Here is a 13,387-nt window from a genome sequence, read left to right as displayed (position 1 = left end):
CAATCTCCTTTTTCGTGTCCAGGATACTGAACTAAACAGAGCTATCTTTAATAAAGACTCTTCTTGACTTAGAAACAAAATGAAAATCCTTACATATCTCCAGCCCAACTTATCATCACAGTTGACACAGTAGATATCAACAACTGTCTTGCCAGCAACTTCCCTGTGGTGAACTGGTCCGTCGACTCGCAGGTTCACACTGCATACATATATACATTTACCCGATTGAGAAACTTAATTTGCAGCACATCAAGTTTTCCCTAAGTTCATACTGTTTAACCAACTTTATCCAGATGAATGAAAATACGACTACTGCAGCATTCAGATCTTACGCTTTATCAAACGTTGCGCCAATTAGTTCAGTATCCTGCATCCGAAAAAAACAGATTGAAACATGACAGAGAGTATGAGAATTCTTGAAGAAGCAAAGGACCATGGAACTTAAAAGCAATTAGATCAAGAAACTGATCTAAGAAGAAATAAAACCGGAATTCTTGAACGCTAATATTACAGTAACTTAAGACGGAGATTTTACGTACTGCATCGATGGAGATGAAGTCTTCTGCCAAGGCAATATGCGTTCGACACGACTTGCACATGTAGTAGTCAGGATACTCCTGATTAAACACCACCAAACCAGTCCTTGCCATTTGCAGATCCTCGCTATATGGGAACGTCTAAAGCCAAATTCTTGATAGAAACGAGCTGATTCTTGAATGAATGTCAAGTAAGCTGCGATTTCAAGAATTTGAATATTTCCAAGAAAGGGAAGGAAATGAATGTCAAGTAAGCTGTGTTTGTAGTCATTCCTTTATGAGGGGAAGTTGGGCTTTGTTCAACTTAACTGTCATAACTACCGCCACGTCATAGGGAAAGGGAGGGTATATTGCAACTGCTTCTCCCTTTCTAAGGTAAAGTGATTAATCAATTATCATTTTACTAGTAATTTATGGACACGCAATGTATGTGCAAATTCTTTAATAGTATTTAAAATATTTATAAGAAGCTTTTTATTATTTCATATATCTACAAAATATTAATAAGTTAATATTAAAAATGATGAAAAAATAAATTATATATTAAATTAGAGGCAGACAAAAAATGAGAAGTTAGATAAATAAAAAACAAAAAATAAATTAAATATTAAAAAAAAGCAAACAAAAAAAGGGGGAGATATAAAAGCGTACTCTCTCTTAATATATAACTAGTTATATGTGGCACATCCAATTTATGTGCCCAAAAAATTTAAAATAATTAATTACTATTAACTAATTCTTTTGTTGTAGGAAAAAAATGATAATATAATAATGATTACGATAAAAACATAAATAACTATGAAAGAGGACAATTGGAGTAGGTGAAAGAAAAAAAAAATAACTAAAATAAATAACTATTTTAAAAAATAGATTTTATTATTTGTAGATAATAAGGGAAATGTTGAAGTTAGTGGGTGAAAAAAAAACATATCAAAAATAAAAAAGATACAAAAAAGATACTCTCCGTTAACATATAGTATAGATATATATTATCACCATTCACCATAGTATAGTAATTAATTCAGAATAATTAGGAAACCTAATTTTAGTTAAATATGAGTTTTGTAAAAAAAGTGTCAAGGTGATGATACTTAATTCCGGGCATTTACTCCACATCATCAAGGGATTTGTTTTTTTTTTTTAATGTATGGAATAAATGGACGATATATAGATATGAGTACGTAGGATGAATATTAATTAAATAAAATGGGGATGAGATGATTTAATATTTACATATGTAAAGTGTTTGCTTTGTACTTATTGTAATGGTTACAATGATAAATAATTAATAACCTTGTTTACTATTTTGGATTGGATATATGATTATGTTATTTATTATTTTGCAATGAATTAAATAATACAAGACAAGACAAAAGGGTATAGGGGCATTACTGTGATAAGCATTTGAAATATACAACATAATGATCTTGTAAAAGTGCAACATCAGCACTGATTTGAAGGATCTATACATGGTTTTATGGAGAATTGGACTCTACACAGCACAGCACCACTTGTCAAATCCAGAAATCAGAATTTGAATACTTCTTCAGTATAGTATGTGATATTGTACAGCTTCTCTTGCCTCTCCATTTATGATCAGATCGCCATGTCTCCTCAGCACCTTGTCCCTGTACCTCAATATATTTCAAAAATTGTAAGGACAAACTCATCATCGCCATGCTTACACAAAATTATTAATACAAACAGTTCCCGGCCGGCTTATTACTTCCTTAATTGCACCATTCCATCTCGGATAAACAGCTGCGCACCGTCAGCTTCAATCTGCAAACACACAGCATGACGATATCAAGAAACGTGAAAAATAGTACAATGGAAAGAGGGGGACAACTCGAATTAGAATCTTACATATTTCCAGCCCAATTCTTCACCACATTTTATGCAGTAGATATCCGCAACTTTGTTACCGCCAACCTGCCGATGGCGGACAGCTTTGTCGACTAGCACGTTGATGCTGCATGCGTACGACGTACATGAATCAGACTGTTAGACATTGGCTTGAAGCACAAAAATATTAACTTCTTTTCGATTTTATCATCTTAATTAAGATGATGAAAATGAGTAATATATATACGACATCGAGGTCTTACATCCTACGCTCACGATCTTGAAAGACTAGGCCGTAAACTCCCACCTCGTCCTGCAGACGAAACCAATCGATGTATATCAAAGAAGCATTAATTTCACCTAAATTGCATGCAAAACATAATGCACATCCACATCAAGAATTAAAATTCCACAAGAACAAATGATCAATCATGAATTCTATACCTATAATGATTAAGAGCATGCAAGAATTAATGTTGAACAGTAGTGAGATTGGAAAGACACACAAGTATAAGGGAGAGTTTTACTGGGGAGAAGCAGTAGAAGTCTTCTGGTAAGGCAATAGGGGTTTGGCAAGACCCGCACATCAGGTAATCAGGGATTGGCTGATCGAATTCCCTCAAGAATAGCCTTCCCATTTGCAGATTTTCCAAGATTATCAACTCTTCTTGAAATGGGAGTTGGAAATCCCTGGAGAGAGGAAAATGGAATGTGTTGATGAAGAAAGTAGTAGTGGTGGTTTTATATATATATATATATATATGCATAGGAAAGATAAGGGTTTTGCTTCAAGTTAACTGTCATAAACTACCCATTATCTATTGGTTTTATCTATATAGATGTTAATATATATATAATATGGTAAAAAAATATTTTTTTATTTTTTAAGAAAAATATTATATTAAAAATCCTTTTTTATGCATATTATATTAAAAATCCTAAGACCTTAACTTACTCGCCTATTTACAGGAATGTGATGAGAAAATCAAGCATACAATTGAGGGTGATTAAGATATTTTCAAATTCCTTTGAATGTCGATTTTATTGTAATATATTTTATCAAATTATTTGCCATGTCATATAGTTTTATGATAACAAAAACGAGATCTACCGATATCATATTAACAAGGACGTTGGTGAAAATTAAGGAAGTTTTGGTGGTATCAACTTTATCCATCAAAGATACAATCGAGTGGTAATCTTCTAGTGGGCTGTCTTCATCATGGTTGATATTTGAGCTTTGCGACCTCTCTTGGGCCGATGAGCTGAATTTGGGCTTCGCGACCTCTTTTGGGCAGTGTAGTTCTTAAAAGGCGCAAGTTCATATAAATAATTAAAATTTTTCAACAATTAATTTAATATATGGTAGAACGAAAAGAAGAGAGAAAGATAAAATTGATTTAGTCAACATATTAAATATTTGTACTATTAATTAAATTGGAGGAGGCTGTAGTAACTATCATTAACCGGTGGAATATATGTGAGCTAAAATATGTTAAAAATATTTATTTCACCACCGTATCATTAGAATTAATTTTCTATCGTATTTGAAGTTAATTTGTTTTATCTATTTTAATTAATTACGCATCTTATCTTTGTTCTTTTTTAATTATATATATATATATAATATAAAATATTAGATTATGTGGAGGGATGGAGTGTGGTATAATTAATCTATACTTTGTAGCTTATTATTTATAAGTTAGCATTGTGGAGCAAAACAAGTCTCAAGGAAAGCATTCCTCCGAGAACCCAAACAAAGGGCAGCGCTTTCAATACTCTCTCTCAATCTCTCACTTCCATTGGCGCTGAACACAAACAATCCCAGCTCGAAGTGGCGGCCACCTGCTTTTTCCAAGTATGGCGCTGAACACAAACAATCCCAGCTCGAAGTGGCGGCTACCTTCTTTTTCCAAGTAATTCACTCATTCATCGAAGTTTGAATCTTTCTGCTATAGTTTTGTTGATTAGTGAGCGTGCCTCTAGCTCTGGGTGTGAATGCGTGATTTTTGTTTGTGAACGTATTTTAGCCTGCTCGTGATATTATTATCATCAGATTGCAACATGTTCCTGCATAGCCGAGATTTGTGTGAAAGGGAAACATTGATAAAGGAAGTAGACTGTCGCGGAGGTGTTGCTGAAGGAGTTCTCTTTACTGGAGTTTCTTTTGTTAACCATATGATTTGTCTGGTTGCAGTCAGGGAGGAAGTAATTTAGTAATTGTTGATCTTAAGCATTTTCTTTCAAGGTTCCTGTAGAGGAACTCATATGCACATTGTATAAAAATATTTATGTCTTTAAGAATGCGGATTCAACGCAAGGCGACATATTGTCATTTGTGCACTTGACTTTTATACTTGTGTCTGTTGTGGTCCTATTGTGTTGCTGATTTGTTTGCCATTTTGTATCAAGTGAATATTCCTGATGAATAATGGATTATCTATAGTTAATGTTAAGGTTATTATGGATGTAGCTTTTCAAGTTCTATTTATTTGGAGTTAAACTATTGTGGTTTTGCTGTTGTTTGGTGGAGCTCCAATGTGGTTTACTTTGGATTTGGAAGTGATCTGTTAGGTTATCTCATACTTGCGTCATATATTGTTTCCTCAAGCATCTTTTTACCTTTTGAAATAAACTTGTTTGCTTTTTTTTTTTTTTACCTGTCTCTAGCCCTGTAAAAAATCGAATTCATGTAACTATTGTCTTCCCAGCCTCTACCAATGTCCATACTAACATGTCTTTGCGAAGTTGTCTTGAGCAAATTACAACATAACAATAACTTGTTCAGATTTCCCTTTCCCTGTGAAGTCCCATTCCTCCATTCCTATATCATAACCTTTTTCAATTTGCAGGTCCTACAGAAACACCAAAAAGAAGGGCAAGAAAAAAAAATGCACGCACATGAGCTCACCATTGACTAATTGTAGCTAATCACCTGCAGATGCAGACCTATACAGATATACATATATGTTTACGTCCATGCATTTTGTTTCATAATTCATTTGAGATCTCTTTGTGTCCTTCGTATTCAATCTTCCTTTATCACAAATGAGTAGATTTAAATGTGAATGCTAAGTAGTTGTTTTCTGACACTTTTTGAGGTTGCTTGGCAGTTTTTGGGTTTTGATTCAACTGACACCCATGGGACCTCTGAGAGGGAATAAAAAGAAAAGGAAAGTGGAGAAGAAAGCTGAAGACAATTCTTTGGTTTCTGGGTCTTCAGAAGAGGGCTCTACTGACTCTTGGGATATTTTATCAAAGATAATTGCTGGTAAGGTTAAAAACAATTTTTCCAGCCGTTTATTGTATATTTGCAATGTTATGAATGTCGTTATATTGAATGGTTCTATTTTGTGTACAGTTGATCGCTTTAAGTATTATTAGGTGTGCATATCATTTGTGCTTGATTTGTTTAAGATTCTTCTTTTGCGCAGTTCAGCTTTGCCCGACCTTCACTTATCCTATGCTTTTCAATTTTGCAAAATGCAGATTAATGTGGTCAAGTAGGATTCTGATTTACTAGCTGTTCTGAATTTTTGAGTCAATTCTCAACATTCAAGATATAATACTTCATGGCACTAGAAATATGGAGGTTGTTCTAATTTATTGTTGCTTAAACAACTCAAAATTCGTCTCTCAATGAGTAGGTTACTTGATTTGCCTCTATATAATCACATACATTACCTGCATGCAAGTTAGCCTTGAGTTTTTTTAAGGCAGAACTCAGCTTATACTGCAGTGCCTAAATCAGGAAAGTACATTTGTTGCTCGACATCTATTCTGACAGAACTATTATGATAATTTTCAACATTTTTTGTTTTGTCAAATTTGGATAACAAACTCATGCTGCTTTATTATGAAAAAGAGTTTATATGAAAATCTTCCATCGGGTATGCATGTCCTTGAGAGCAGCCTAAAGTAATTCATACTTCTCATATCGTACATTGTAATCCATTGAGTACTAAAAGAAGTTATTTCATACTACTGTTAACTTGATGCACTTTACTGATACAATTCATTCAAATCTTGCCTAATAGTGTGACGTTAGTTTAAGCACTGATGCCTTAATAAAATAGCAGTAGGAACTACCCATAAAAGAATGTAAGTTCATCACATTCCTCAAGTATGTTATCCCACTACATAGACTTGTTTGCATGAGTAGTTTACTGGAGGGTAGGATTTGGTGGAGGAGGAATATGTATTTTGGCATATCAGCATTTGCTAGATAAAGAGCAGTCTAATTGTAAAAGAAGCTTTCTAAGAATTGAAGTTTCAGAAAATGTAGATTAGATGGAACAGCCATCATAACCAATGGGATCATGTGATTTGCTCATAAATAATCAGTGTTGTCAGAGAAGAAACAGTTATTTGCTGGAAGACTCCTTGGTGTTTTGTATAGTGATTTTGTTTATTTTTTGTTTTTGGTCAAAGGAAAGTCTGCAAGGACTTGTTTGCAATATTTTTCCAAAGGATGGTGTGCCAAAGAAGCTTTATAACTTTTTTGTTCTTTTGAGTAATCATTTTGCATTCAAGATGAACAGAGCATTGTGGTTAAAGTTTAGATTCAGATCAAGCTCATTGGGAATAAGACAATTGCATTCGCTAACTGTTGTGGTTTATTGGAGTTCCACTTCTATGGTCCCATTCCCATCCAGATATCGCACATAATCATGAGCATATGCCTATCAGTCAAGGGATCTTATCCCACATCCGCAGACAACAACATAGGCTTCACTTTGAGTTAAACATGTGGAAACTGTAATGTTAGCATGAACATAATTTACCTCTCGGTCATATGACATTTGTAGAGAGAGGAAGTTATCTGAAATAAAACATGAAAAACATTTTGCATGTAGATATTATGAGAAGACCAGGAGGATAGAGTTATTTTAACTAATGATACAATAATATGAGAGTATTAAATGAAGTAACTGAAAAATAGAAGCAGGAATACTTGATGGATTTTATGGAGTGATTCATTTCAAGACACGGACTCCATTTTACTGGAAAACTAAGTTTAGCAATGCTTATTAGGCAGATAATTGACAATACACTCTATTGTTAATCAAAAGTAATCTGATTGATGGCCAGCTCATCTTTGTGTCTGGAGACTCTTGTCATCAGGGTTGTTTTAATGTGCTTAATTATTTTCCCCTTATGATTTTCGGCAGTAAAATTAAAATGGAGTTGCTTTTTTATCTGCAAGATAAAATTGCATGGTTTGGTATTGAAGTGAGAGGTGTTCCTGTTAATTCCTGGTTCATTAGTTAAGGATTGTAATATAGGAATCAGGAGGTAAGCTTTTATTTTGTTCTTGTACCAGGGGTAACAAAAACGGGGACAAGTGTTTGATCATCAAGCTCTTCGTTGTACTGCTCAAAGCATTGATGTTGAATGGAGTTGAAACTGCCTTTTTCATGGTGGATTTTTTCATTCATCTGACACATGCTAATTTGTTGAGTATTCCTAATTTCGTTATTCTTTGTGGAAATTTTTGTGCTTTCTGATGCTTCTGCATTTTTCATCTCAGATTGGATAATCTTCTTTACCTGTCTGCAGGCAATCCTTCGTCTTCACAGCTATTGGACAAGTTCAAATCTACTTTCAAAGTGTCCAGAAAAACTTTCGAGTATATATGTTCACTAGTAAAGGAGCATATGACGGCTAAAACACATTTTGCTTTTACAAATGGCAAGCCAATGTCATTAAATGATCAGGTGGCCTTAGCACTAATAAGGCTTGGCTCTGGGAACTCATTAATCTCAATTGGGGACTCATTTGGGGCACACCATTCAACCGTCTCTCAGGTGACATGGCGCTTTGTTGAGGCCATTGAAGAAAAGGGCCTTCAGCACCTCCAATGGCCTTCCACAGAACAAGAAATTACAGAAATAAAAAGCAAGTTTGAGAAAATCCAAGGCCTCCCAAATTGTTGTGGTGCAATCGACACCACTCATATAACCATGCTGTTGACCTCATCTGATCCGGAAGCCAACACCTGGCTTGATCGCAAGGAGAATCACAGCATGATCCTGCAAGCAATTGTCGACCCTGATCTGAGGTTCCGGAACATAGTCACTGGATGGCCTGGAAAGATGAATGACTCTTCAGTTCTCCAGAGTTCAAATTTCTTCAAACTGTGCCAAAAAGGAGAGAAGTTGAATGGGAACAAGATCCATTTATCGAAAGAAACAGAGTATATAATTGGTGACTCAGGGTTTCCATTATTGCCTTGGCTTGTGACTCCATATCAAGGGAAAGAACTTTCTGAAACTGAAGCAGAGTTCAATAAGAGGCTCCTTGCAACACATGTTGTCGCTCAAAGGGCACTGGCAAGATTAAAAGATGTTTGGAGGATGATCCGAGGGGAAATGTGGAGACCCGACAAGCACAAGTTGCCTAGGTTTATCCTCGTCTGCTGCATTCTCCACAACATCGTCATAGACATGGAAGACGAAGTTTCAGATGATTTGCCCTCACCCTCCTCTCTCCACCATGATCCAGGATACAAGCAAGAGGTTTGCGAATCCATTGATAAAGCAGGTTCGATTTTGAGGGACAAGCTATCTATGTATTTTTCAGGTAAATAGTTATTGCTGAACAAAATCATTCATGTTCGGGACTGAAGTGACCCTCAGGGAGGGACACAAACGATAAGCAGCTAAGAAGCGACTTGACGGTGTAGCTACTGGCTGAGCCCGAAATAGGTAGGCTAAAGAGCTTACTCCGATCGGAAATGTATTTTCTTCTCAAGTAACTTTGAGGGGGCTGTTGAAATACTAGGTAGACCTGTGAGCGTACAAGGGCAACTACTTTCAGACAGGACTAAACTAAAGTTTTAGCATTATACTTATGTATTCTTGTATGATTAGTCTTGAATAGTTCATATGTTCTTGTAAATTATTGTTTAGATTGTAAGTCATTTTATAAATTTAATATAAACTAGCAATGGCATACTTGATGTGTGTTTAATTTAATTTTTTATTATATATAATTAATTAATAAAATAGAAGAAAAATAAAATAAATAACTTATTTAAATTAATAAAATAGATCAAATTTAAATTGACATAGCGATCCGTTTTACATAGAGAACCATTCTGAACTACAACCGCAAACATTACCAAGTTCATAGCTACCCAACTATTAGAGCAATTAAAGAGGGACCGAAGAGGGGCATTTACATGGTTACTACAACAGAAATCGCAGGAGTCTTCAGGAATGTACAACACAAATCGTTAAGGTAGACTACAACATCGGCAGCGGTACACAAACCATCATCAGCTAGAGCTCTAGCATTATGTATCCTCAATTGTCGTCTTCAGGGTAGCCACTGACTGCATAAATGAAGAGAAAGGTTAAGAGATCCGACAATGTTCGCACGGCCCAAAGTCATACGTTTCTTGATGTTTTTGGCCTGTTTTCTGAGGTAATCTAAGTGCAAAAGCTTCATCATGGCGGACATGAACATATCAGAAAACATTGAATGAAAATCGGGTTTCGACATACCAATTTTACCTCTATTCTCAGGAACTTTGAAAATTACCGCATCCGTCGTTCATGAATAGCATGAATCTATTACTCCATTGCTGCTTAATAGAGTCTGGTACCAACGCCTCAGAGATGAAGGGGTTCCATGCATCTCCTCGTGAACTAGCAAGAACCCAATTGACTTTCATCGGCGGACTAACGAAAGACGAAGCTTGAGTATTCTCCCTGGAGATATTTTTCTTCCTTGGGCTCGAGTGCTAACAACGACATGAACAATGTGGTCATGAGATTTCGTCGATCGCAATTTAAGAAATCCCAGTTTAAGTTGTATCTTCAGCTCACCTTTGCATGATTCTCGAGTTTAAAAATCTTGGAGAGGGGCTTATTTTCCTTTATTTCTTCTAGAGCCTTGGATAAGGGTTCATTTTCTTCCAATTCCGTCAAGTACCTCTCGACGGCAACCAGGGATCGGAACTTCTGTCCAGTATGAGGCTCATAGTAATACTGTACACCCAACAAAATATAATTATCTTTACTTCTGTTGTCAAATTCACTAACTAATATAAGATCAACAAAAGTTGGAGAGTCAAAACATAATATGGAAGAGAATTTCTTTATGATAGTCTCGAGCAAAACGTTTATCTTAACTAACATAGAAAGAATTTCTTCCTTTATTTTCTAAAATATTTCTCATAAATATAGTCTATAGCAAAGAATAATACTTTGTCATACAAACAACATTGCTTTATTTGGAAAAAAATGATTTTAGAACCAACACGAGACGCATTACCTTGTCAGTCCAGTGATCGTACTTACGGGGCACCTCCTCCACAATCCAACCATCAGGAAGGACAAAGGGTGCAGCCGGAGCAGCCCTCTGGGAAGCCGTAACGGCTAAATGACTTTGGCTTAGTTCGTTGTCCAATCTCAACAACTGTGTTTGCATTCTCATCAAGGTTAAGAATTATATTGTTAATACACACATTGCGATAAAAATAATCGAATTTTCTGAAGATTCAAACATTTTTTTAATGCATAATGAGACCATAGCAATAGAGAAAACTCTTCCTTTGTCTGAATCCAAGTTCAAACGAAACTGTAACAAAAACAAAATTGGCGAAAGCAAGTTTTCATCATCTTTATACTTCTAAATACAATATTTATAAGCTTTATAACTATCCCAATCAGTAACATCATGATAAATGTATAGGCATCCTTCATATTTTCTGAAGGCAAAAGTTTATACATAATATCGACCTTGCCAGAACTTGGTAACCAAACATACAAGCCCGCATATTGCATACACAAGATTAGAACGAATGAAAGAAAGAGAGTTGAGAAACAAGTAATAGAAGAGTGCTAACCTTTCCACCAGAAACTATCATCCTTCGACACCGGGAACTCTGAAGACAAATCAGTAACATATACTAATATCATCAGTGATCAAACAAAAATCAACAAGTTTTAAATGCTGTCCACATCCTTTATCATAGGTCTTATATACATATAGTATATGGTGTTTGGGTCATTTTTCAGAAGATAATGGGCAGAAGCCAGAGCGTCAAACTTTGACATTTTCTGGTATCCTTTATAGGCTTAAAATGATGCTACATGACGTGAAAATAGTTGAAGCTCAAGGCAACAAACACTGTAACGCTGTTATGTCGGACTGGATTTTCTATTGCAATTCCTATTGCATCTACTATTTCATTTAACACATACACAAGATGTTCAAAGACAGGTCCATCTATTTTAAATAAGAAAGATTTTGTACACATACATGTATACGTTAAATATAATAGAAAATGCAATAGAATTTGGAATAGAAAATTCAATTAGGAATTTAGTGCAAGAAAGTGAAAACAAAAGGAAACGTGCTGAAAACTGAACTTCCATCACCTTTTCCATTCAACACTTCAACAAATACTATGTATCAATTTCAGAAACTTATTAGTTATATATTAGCTGAACATCCCAAAAGAATCAACTGCATTTTCAATAATTACAATATTTCAAGCAATTCCCTTATTTAAATTGGTCATAAATTAAAAAAAAAAAAGAAAGAAAAGAAAAGTCAGAATAAAAACAAAGTCTTTACCTTTTCACCAGAAAAAAGCATCCTCCGATACCCAGAACTCTGCATAATACCAACACATGGAAAGGGTAAATGAACCAAAACAAAAGGAAATTACATGGGAAAAAAACACAAAATGCAGAGCTCAACTCAACATGACTACGGAGAGATAGTTTCCTGGTGGATCTACAGGGATACGAGTCCCCATTCAGATATCTCTGAACTTCTCTGATGGACCTGAATTTTCTTCCAGTCCCTGGTTCGTAGTAATACTGCACATATACATCAAGAAATGCAGAAATATCAGCAGAAAGTAAGAAATTCCGGAAAGCCAAGAAATTTTCAGGGCATGAAAAAACAAGAGAAGAAGAAGAATTGATGATGGGATGGACCATGTCGGAGCGGGTGCCGTCGTGGCGGGGCACCTCCTCGACTCCCCAGCCACGGGGGATCCTGAAACGGGAGGGGGAGGAGACGGCGAGGTGGCGGTGGGCATAGGGTACGAGCATTGAGTTTGAGGGTGAGAGGGTGGAGTGGTGGCGATGCTCCTCCATGCTTGTGGAATGATGTGTCAGTGTCCCAAACTCTGTGCCTGTGTTCTGCTTTTATGTCGGACTGTGACCAAGTCCAACACTAGTCTTTTCTTTTTTATACACATAATTTTATTGAATATAATGTGACAATTACATATATTTTCTATATTGATTCCAAAATTCAATTCATATAAATAACAATTAGGAACAAAATAATTTTCTTACAAAAAAAAGTTATATTTCCAATCCTCCATTTCAAGTTATGTCATTTAAAAAGAATATTTTGAAAATATCATCCACTTTATATAAAATTTATACATCAAATTATAACTTTTTATAAACCCCATATTAGTGAAGAGATAACAATGATTAATTTAATTCAATAATTGCGATAAATTAATACAGAACACCAATTTTGGGAAAGCTAACAACAGTCTCATGGATAACACTTGTTGACAGAACAATCAAAAGCTAACATTTGATACCCCACTCAAACATAATAAAATGGTGTAAATGATACTAAATGTTCTATGGATAAAAAAGAAAAAAGTTAAAAAAAATAAAAATAAAAGATTTTTGTGTCTACTTTGATTTTAAACAGGTGAAATAAATTAATTGTAAGATAATATATACTATAAAGTGGAAACAACGTACATGTATATAGTGGGATTTGAACTCATAACCTTTAAAATCATAAGGTCTCAACTTTATCAATTAAGTTGTAATTTTTTGACTATTTAAAATGAAAGTTTTTTTGTGATTTTAACAAATTTACCCTTTATGTTATTGTATAATTCATTCCTAATTTTATTTTAACAAAATAAATAAATTAAATTTATAGAAAAAAAAATGACAACTGACTTATCATATCAATTTATTGAGTTAACAAAAATAACAACCTTTTATTAA

The 13,387-nt window shown here is 34.8% G+C and overlaps 4 protein-coding genes across 6 annotated transcripts in view; 1 reads left to right on the top strand and 3 right to left on the bottom strand.

Moving 5' to 3' along the window:
• The window catches only part of LOC105170834 (protein yippee-like At4g27740), a 1,348-nt gene extending 554 nt beyond the window's left edge, over positions 1-794 (bottom strand). The window contains exons 1-3 of the mRNA XM_011091755.2: positions 540-794; positions 333-367; positions 94-199 (exon numbers count right to left, since the gene is read on the bottom strand). Of these exons, the coding sequence (XP_011090057.1) occupies positions 94-199; positions 333-367; positions 540-650 (252 nt within the window). The 5' untranslated portion in view covers positions 651-794. The remainder of the gene's footprint in view (positions 1-93; positions 200-332; positions 368-539) is intronic.
• On the bottom strand, positions 1,923-3,090 carry LOC105170390 (protein yippee-like At4g27740). Its single transcript, XM_011091138.2, has 5 exons — positions 2,909-3,090; positions 2,645-2,694; positions 2,403-2,508; positions 2,263-2,318; positions 1,923-2,164 (listed from the first exon to the last, which is right to left on the bottom strand). The coding sequence occupies exons 1-5, from the start codon at positions 3,017-3,019 to the stop codon at positions 2,083-2,085; spliced, it is 405 nt and encodes a 134-aa protein (XP_011089440.2). The 5' UTR covers positions 3,020-3,090; the 3' UTR covers positions 1,923-2,082.
• Positions 4,098-9,228, top strand: LOC105170389 (protein ALP1-like). Its single transcript, XM_011091137.2, has 3 exons — positions 4,098-4,239; positions 5,495-5,652; positions 7,941-9,228. Exons 2-3 carry the CDS (start codon positions 5,523-5,525, stop codon positions 8,969-8,971), a joined length of 1,161 nt encoding a protein of 386 aa, XP_011089439.1. The 5' UTR covers positions 4,098-4,239; positions 5,495-5,522; the 3' UTR covers positions 8,972-9,228.
• LOC105170388 (methyl-CpG-binding domain-containing protein 7) lies at positions 9,438-12,573 on the bottom strand. Of its 3 annotated transcripts, none has more exons than XM_020696595.1 (8): positions 12,338-12,573; positions 12,095-12,217; positions 11,970-12,008; positions 11,236-11,274; positions 10,662-10,805; positions 10,214-10,375; positions 9,890-10,128; positions 9,438-9,717 (listed from the first exon to the last, which is right to left on the bottom strand). In XM_020696595.1, exons 1-7 carry the CDS (start codon positions 12,497-12,499, stop codon positions 9,907-9,909), a joined length of 891 nt encoding a protein of 296 aa, XP_020552254.1. In that variant the 5' UTR covers positions 12,500-12,573; the 3' UTR covers positions 9,438-9,717; positions 9,890-9,906. The 3 variants fall into 3 exon arrangements, with proteins under 3 accessions (XP_020552254.1, XP_020552253.1, XP_011089437.1); XM_020696594.1 differs by having other exon boundaries at positions 9,899-10,128; XM_011091135.2 differs by having other exon boundaries at positions 9,899-10,128; positions 12,101-12,217.

This window comes from Sesamum indicum, linkage group LG9 (genome assembly GCF_000512975.1).
Source record: "Sesamum indicum cultivar Zhongzhi No. 13 linkage group LG9, S_indicum_v1.0, whole genome shotgun sequence".
NCBI classification, from domain to species: domain Eukaryota; kingdom Viridiplantae; phylum Streptophyta; class Magnoliopsida; order Lamiales; family Pedaliaceae; genus Sesamum; species Sesamum indicum.
This window is presented reverse-complemented; position numbering and strand designations above follow the sequence as displayed.

Bases quoted from the DNA above. Each gene is read 5' to 3' on its own strand.
- LOC105170390 (XM_011091138.2), bottom strand. From the start codon at position 3,019: ATGGGAAGGCTATTCTTGAGGGAATTCGATCAGCCAATCCCTGATTAC. The intron at 2,695-2,908 runs GTAAAACTCTCC...TTTCGTCTGCAG, and splicing joins ACTTCTACTGCTTCTCCCCA to GACGAGGTGGGAGTTTACGG. The intron at 2,165-2,262 runs GTAATAAGCCGG...ATTGAGGTACAG, and splicing joins GGAATGGTGCAATTAAGGAA to GGACAAGGTGCTGAGGAGAC.
- LOC105170389 (XM_011091137.2), top strand. From the start codon at position 5,523: ATGGGACCTCTGAGAGGGAATAAAAAGAAAAGGAAAGTGGAGAAGAAA. The intron at 5,653-7,940 runs GTAAGGTTAAAA...ACCTGTCTGCAG, and splicing joins TTTATCAAAGATAATTGCTG to GCAATCCTTCGTCTTCACAG.
- LOC105170388 (XM_020696595.1), bottom strand. From the start codon at position 12,499: ATGGAGGAGCATCGCCACCACTCCACCCTCTCACCCTCAAACTCAATG. The intron at 12,218-12,337 runs GTCCATCCCATC...GTATATGTGCAG, and splicing joins ACGGCACCCGCTCCGACATG to TATTACTACGAACCAGGGAC. The intron at 12,009-12,094 runs TTGAGCTCTGCA...GGTATTATGCAG, and splicing joins CTCTCCGTAGTCATGTTGAG to AGTTCTGGGTATCGGAGGAT.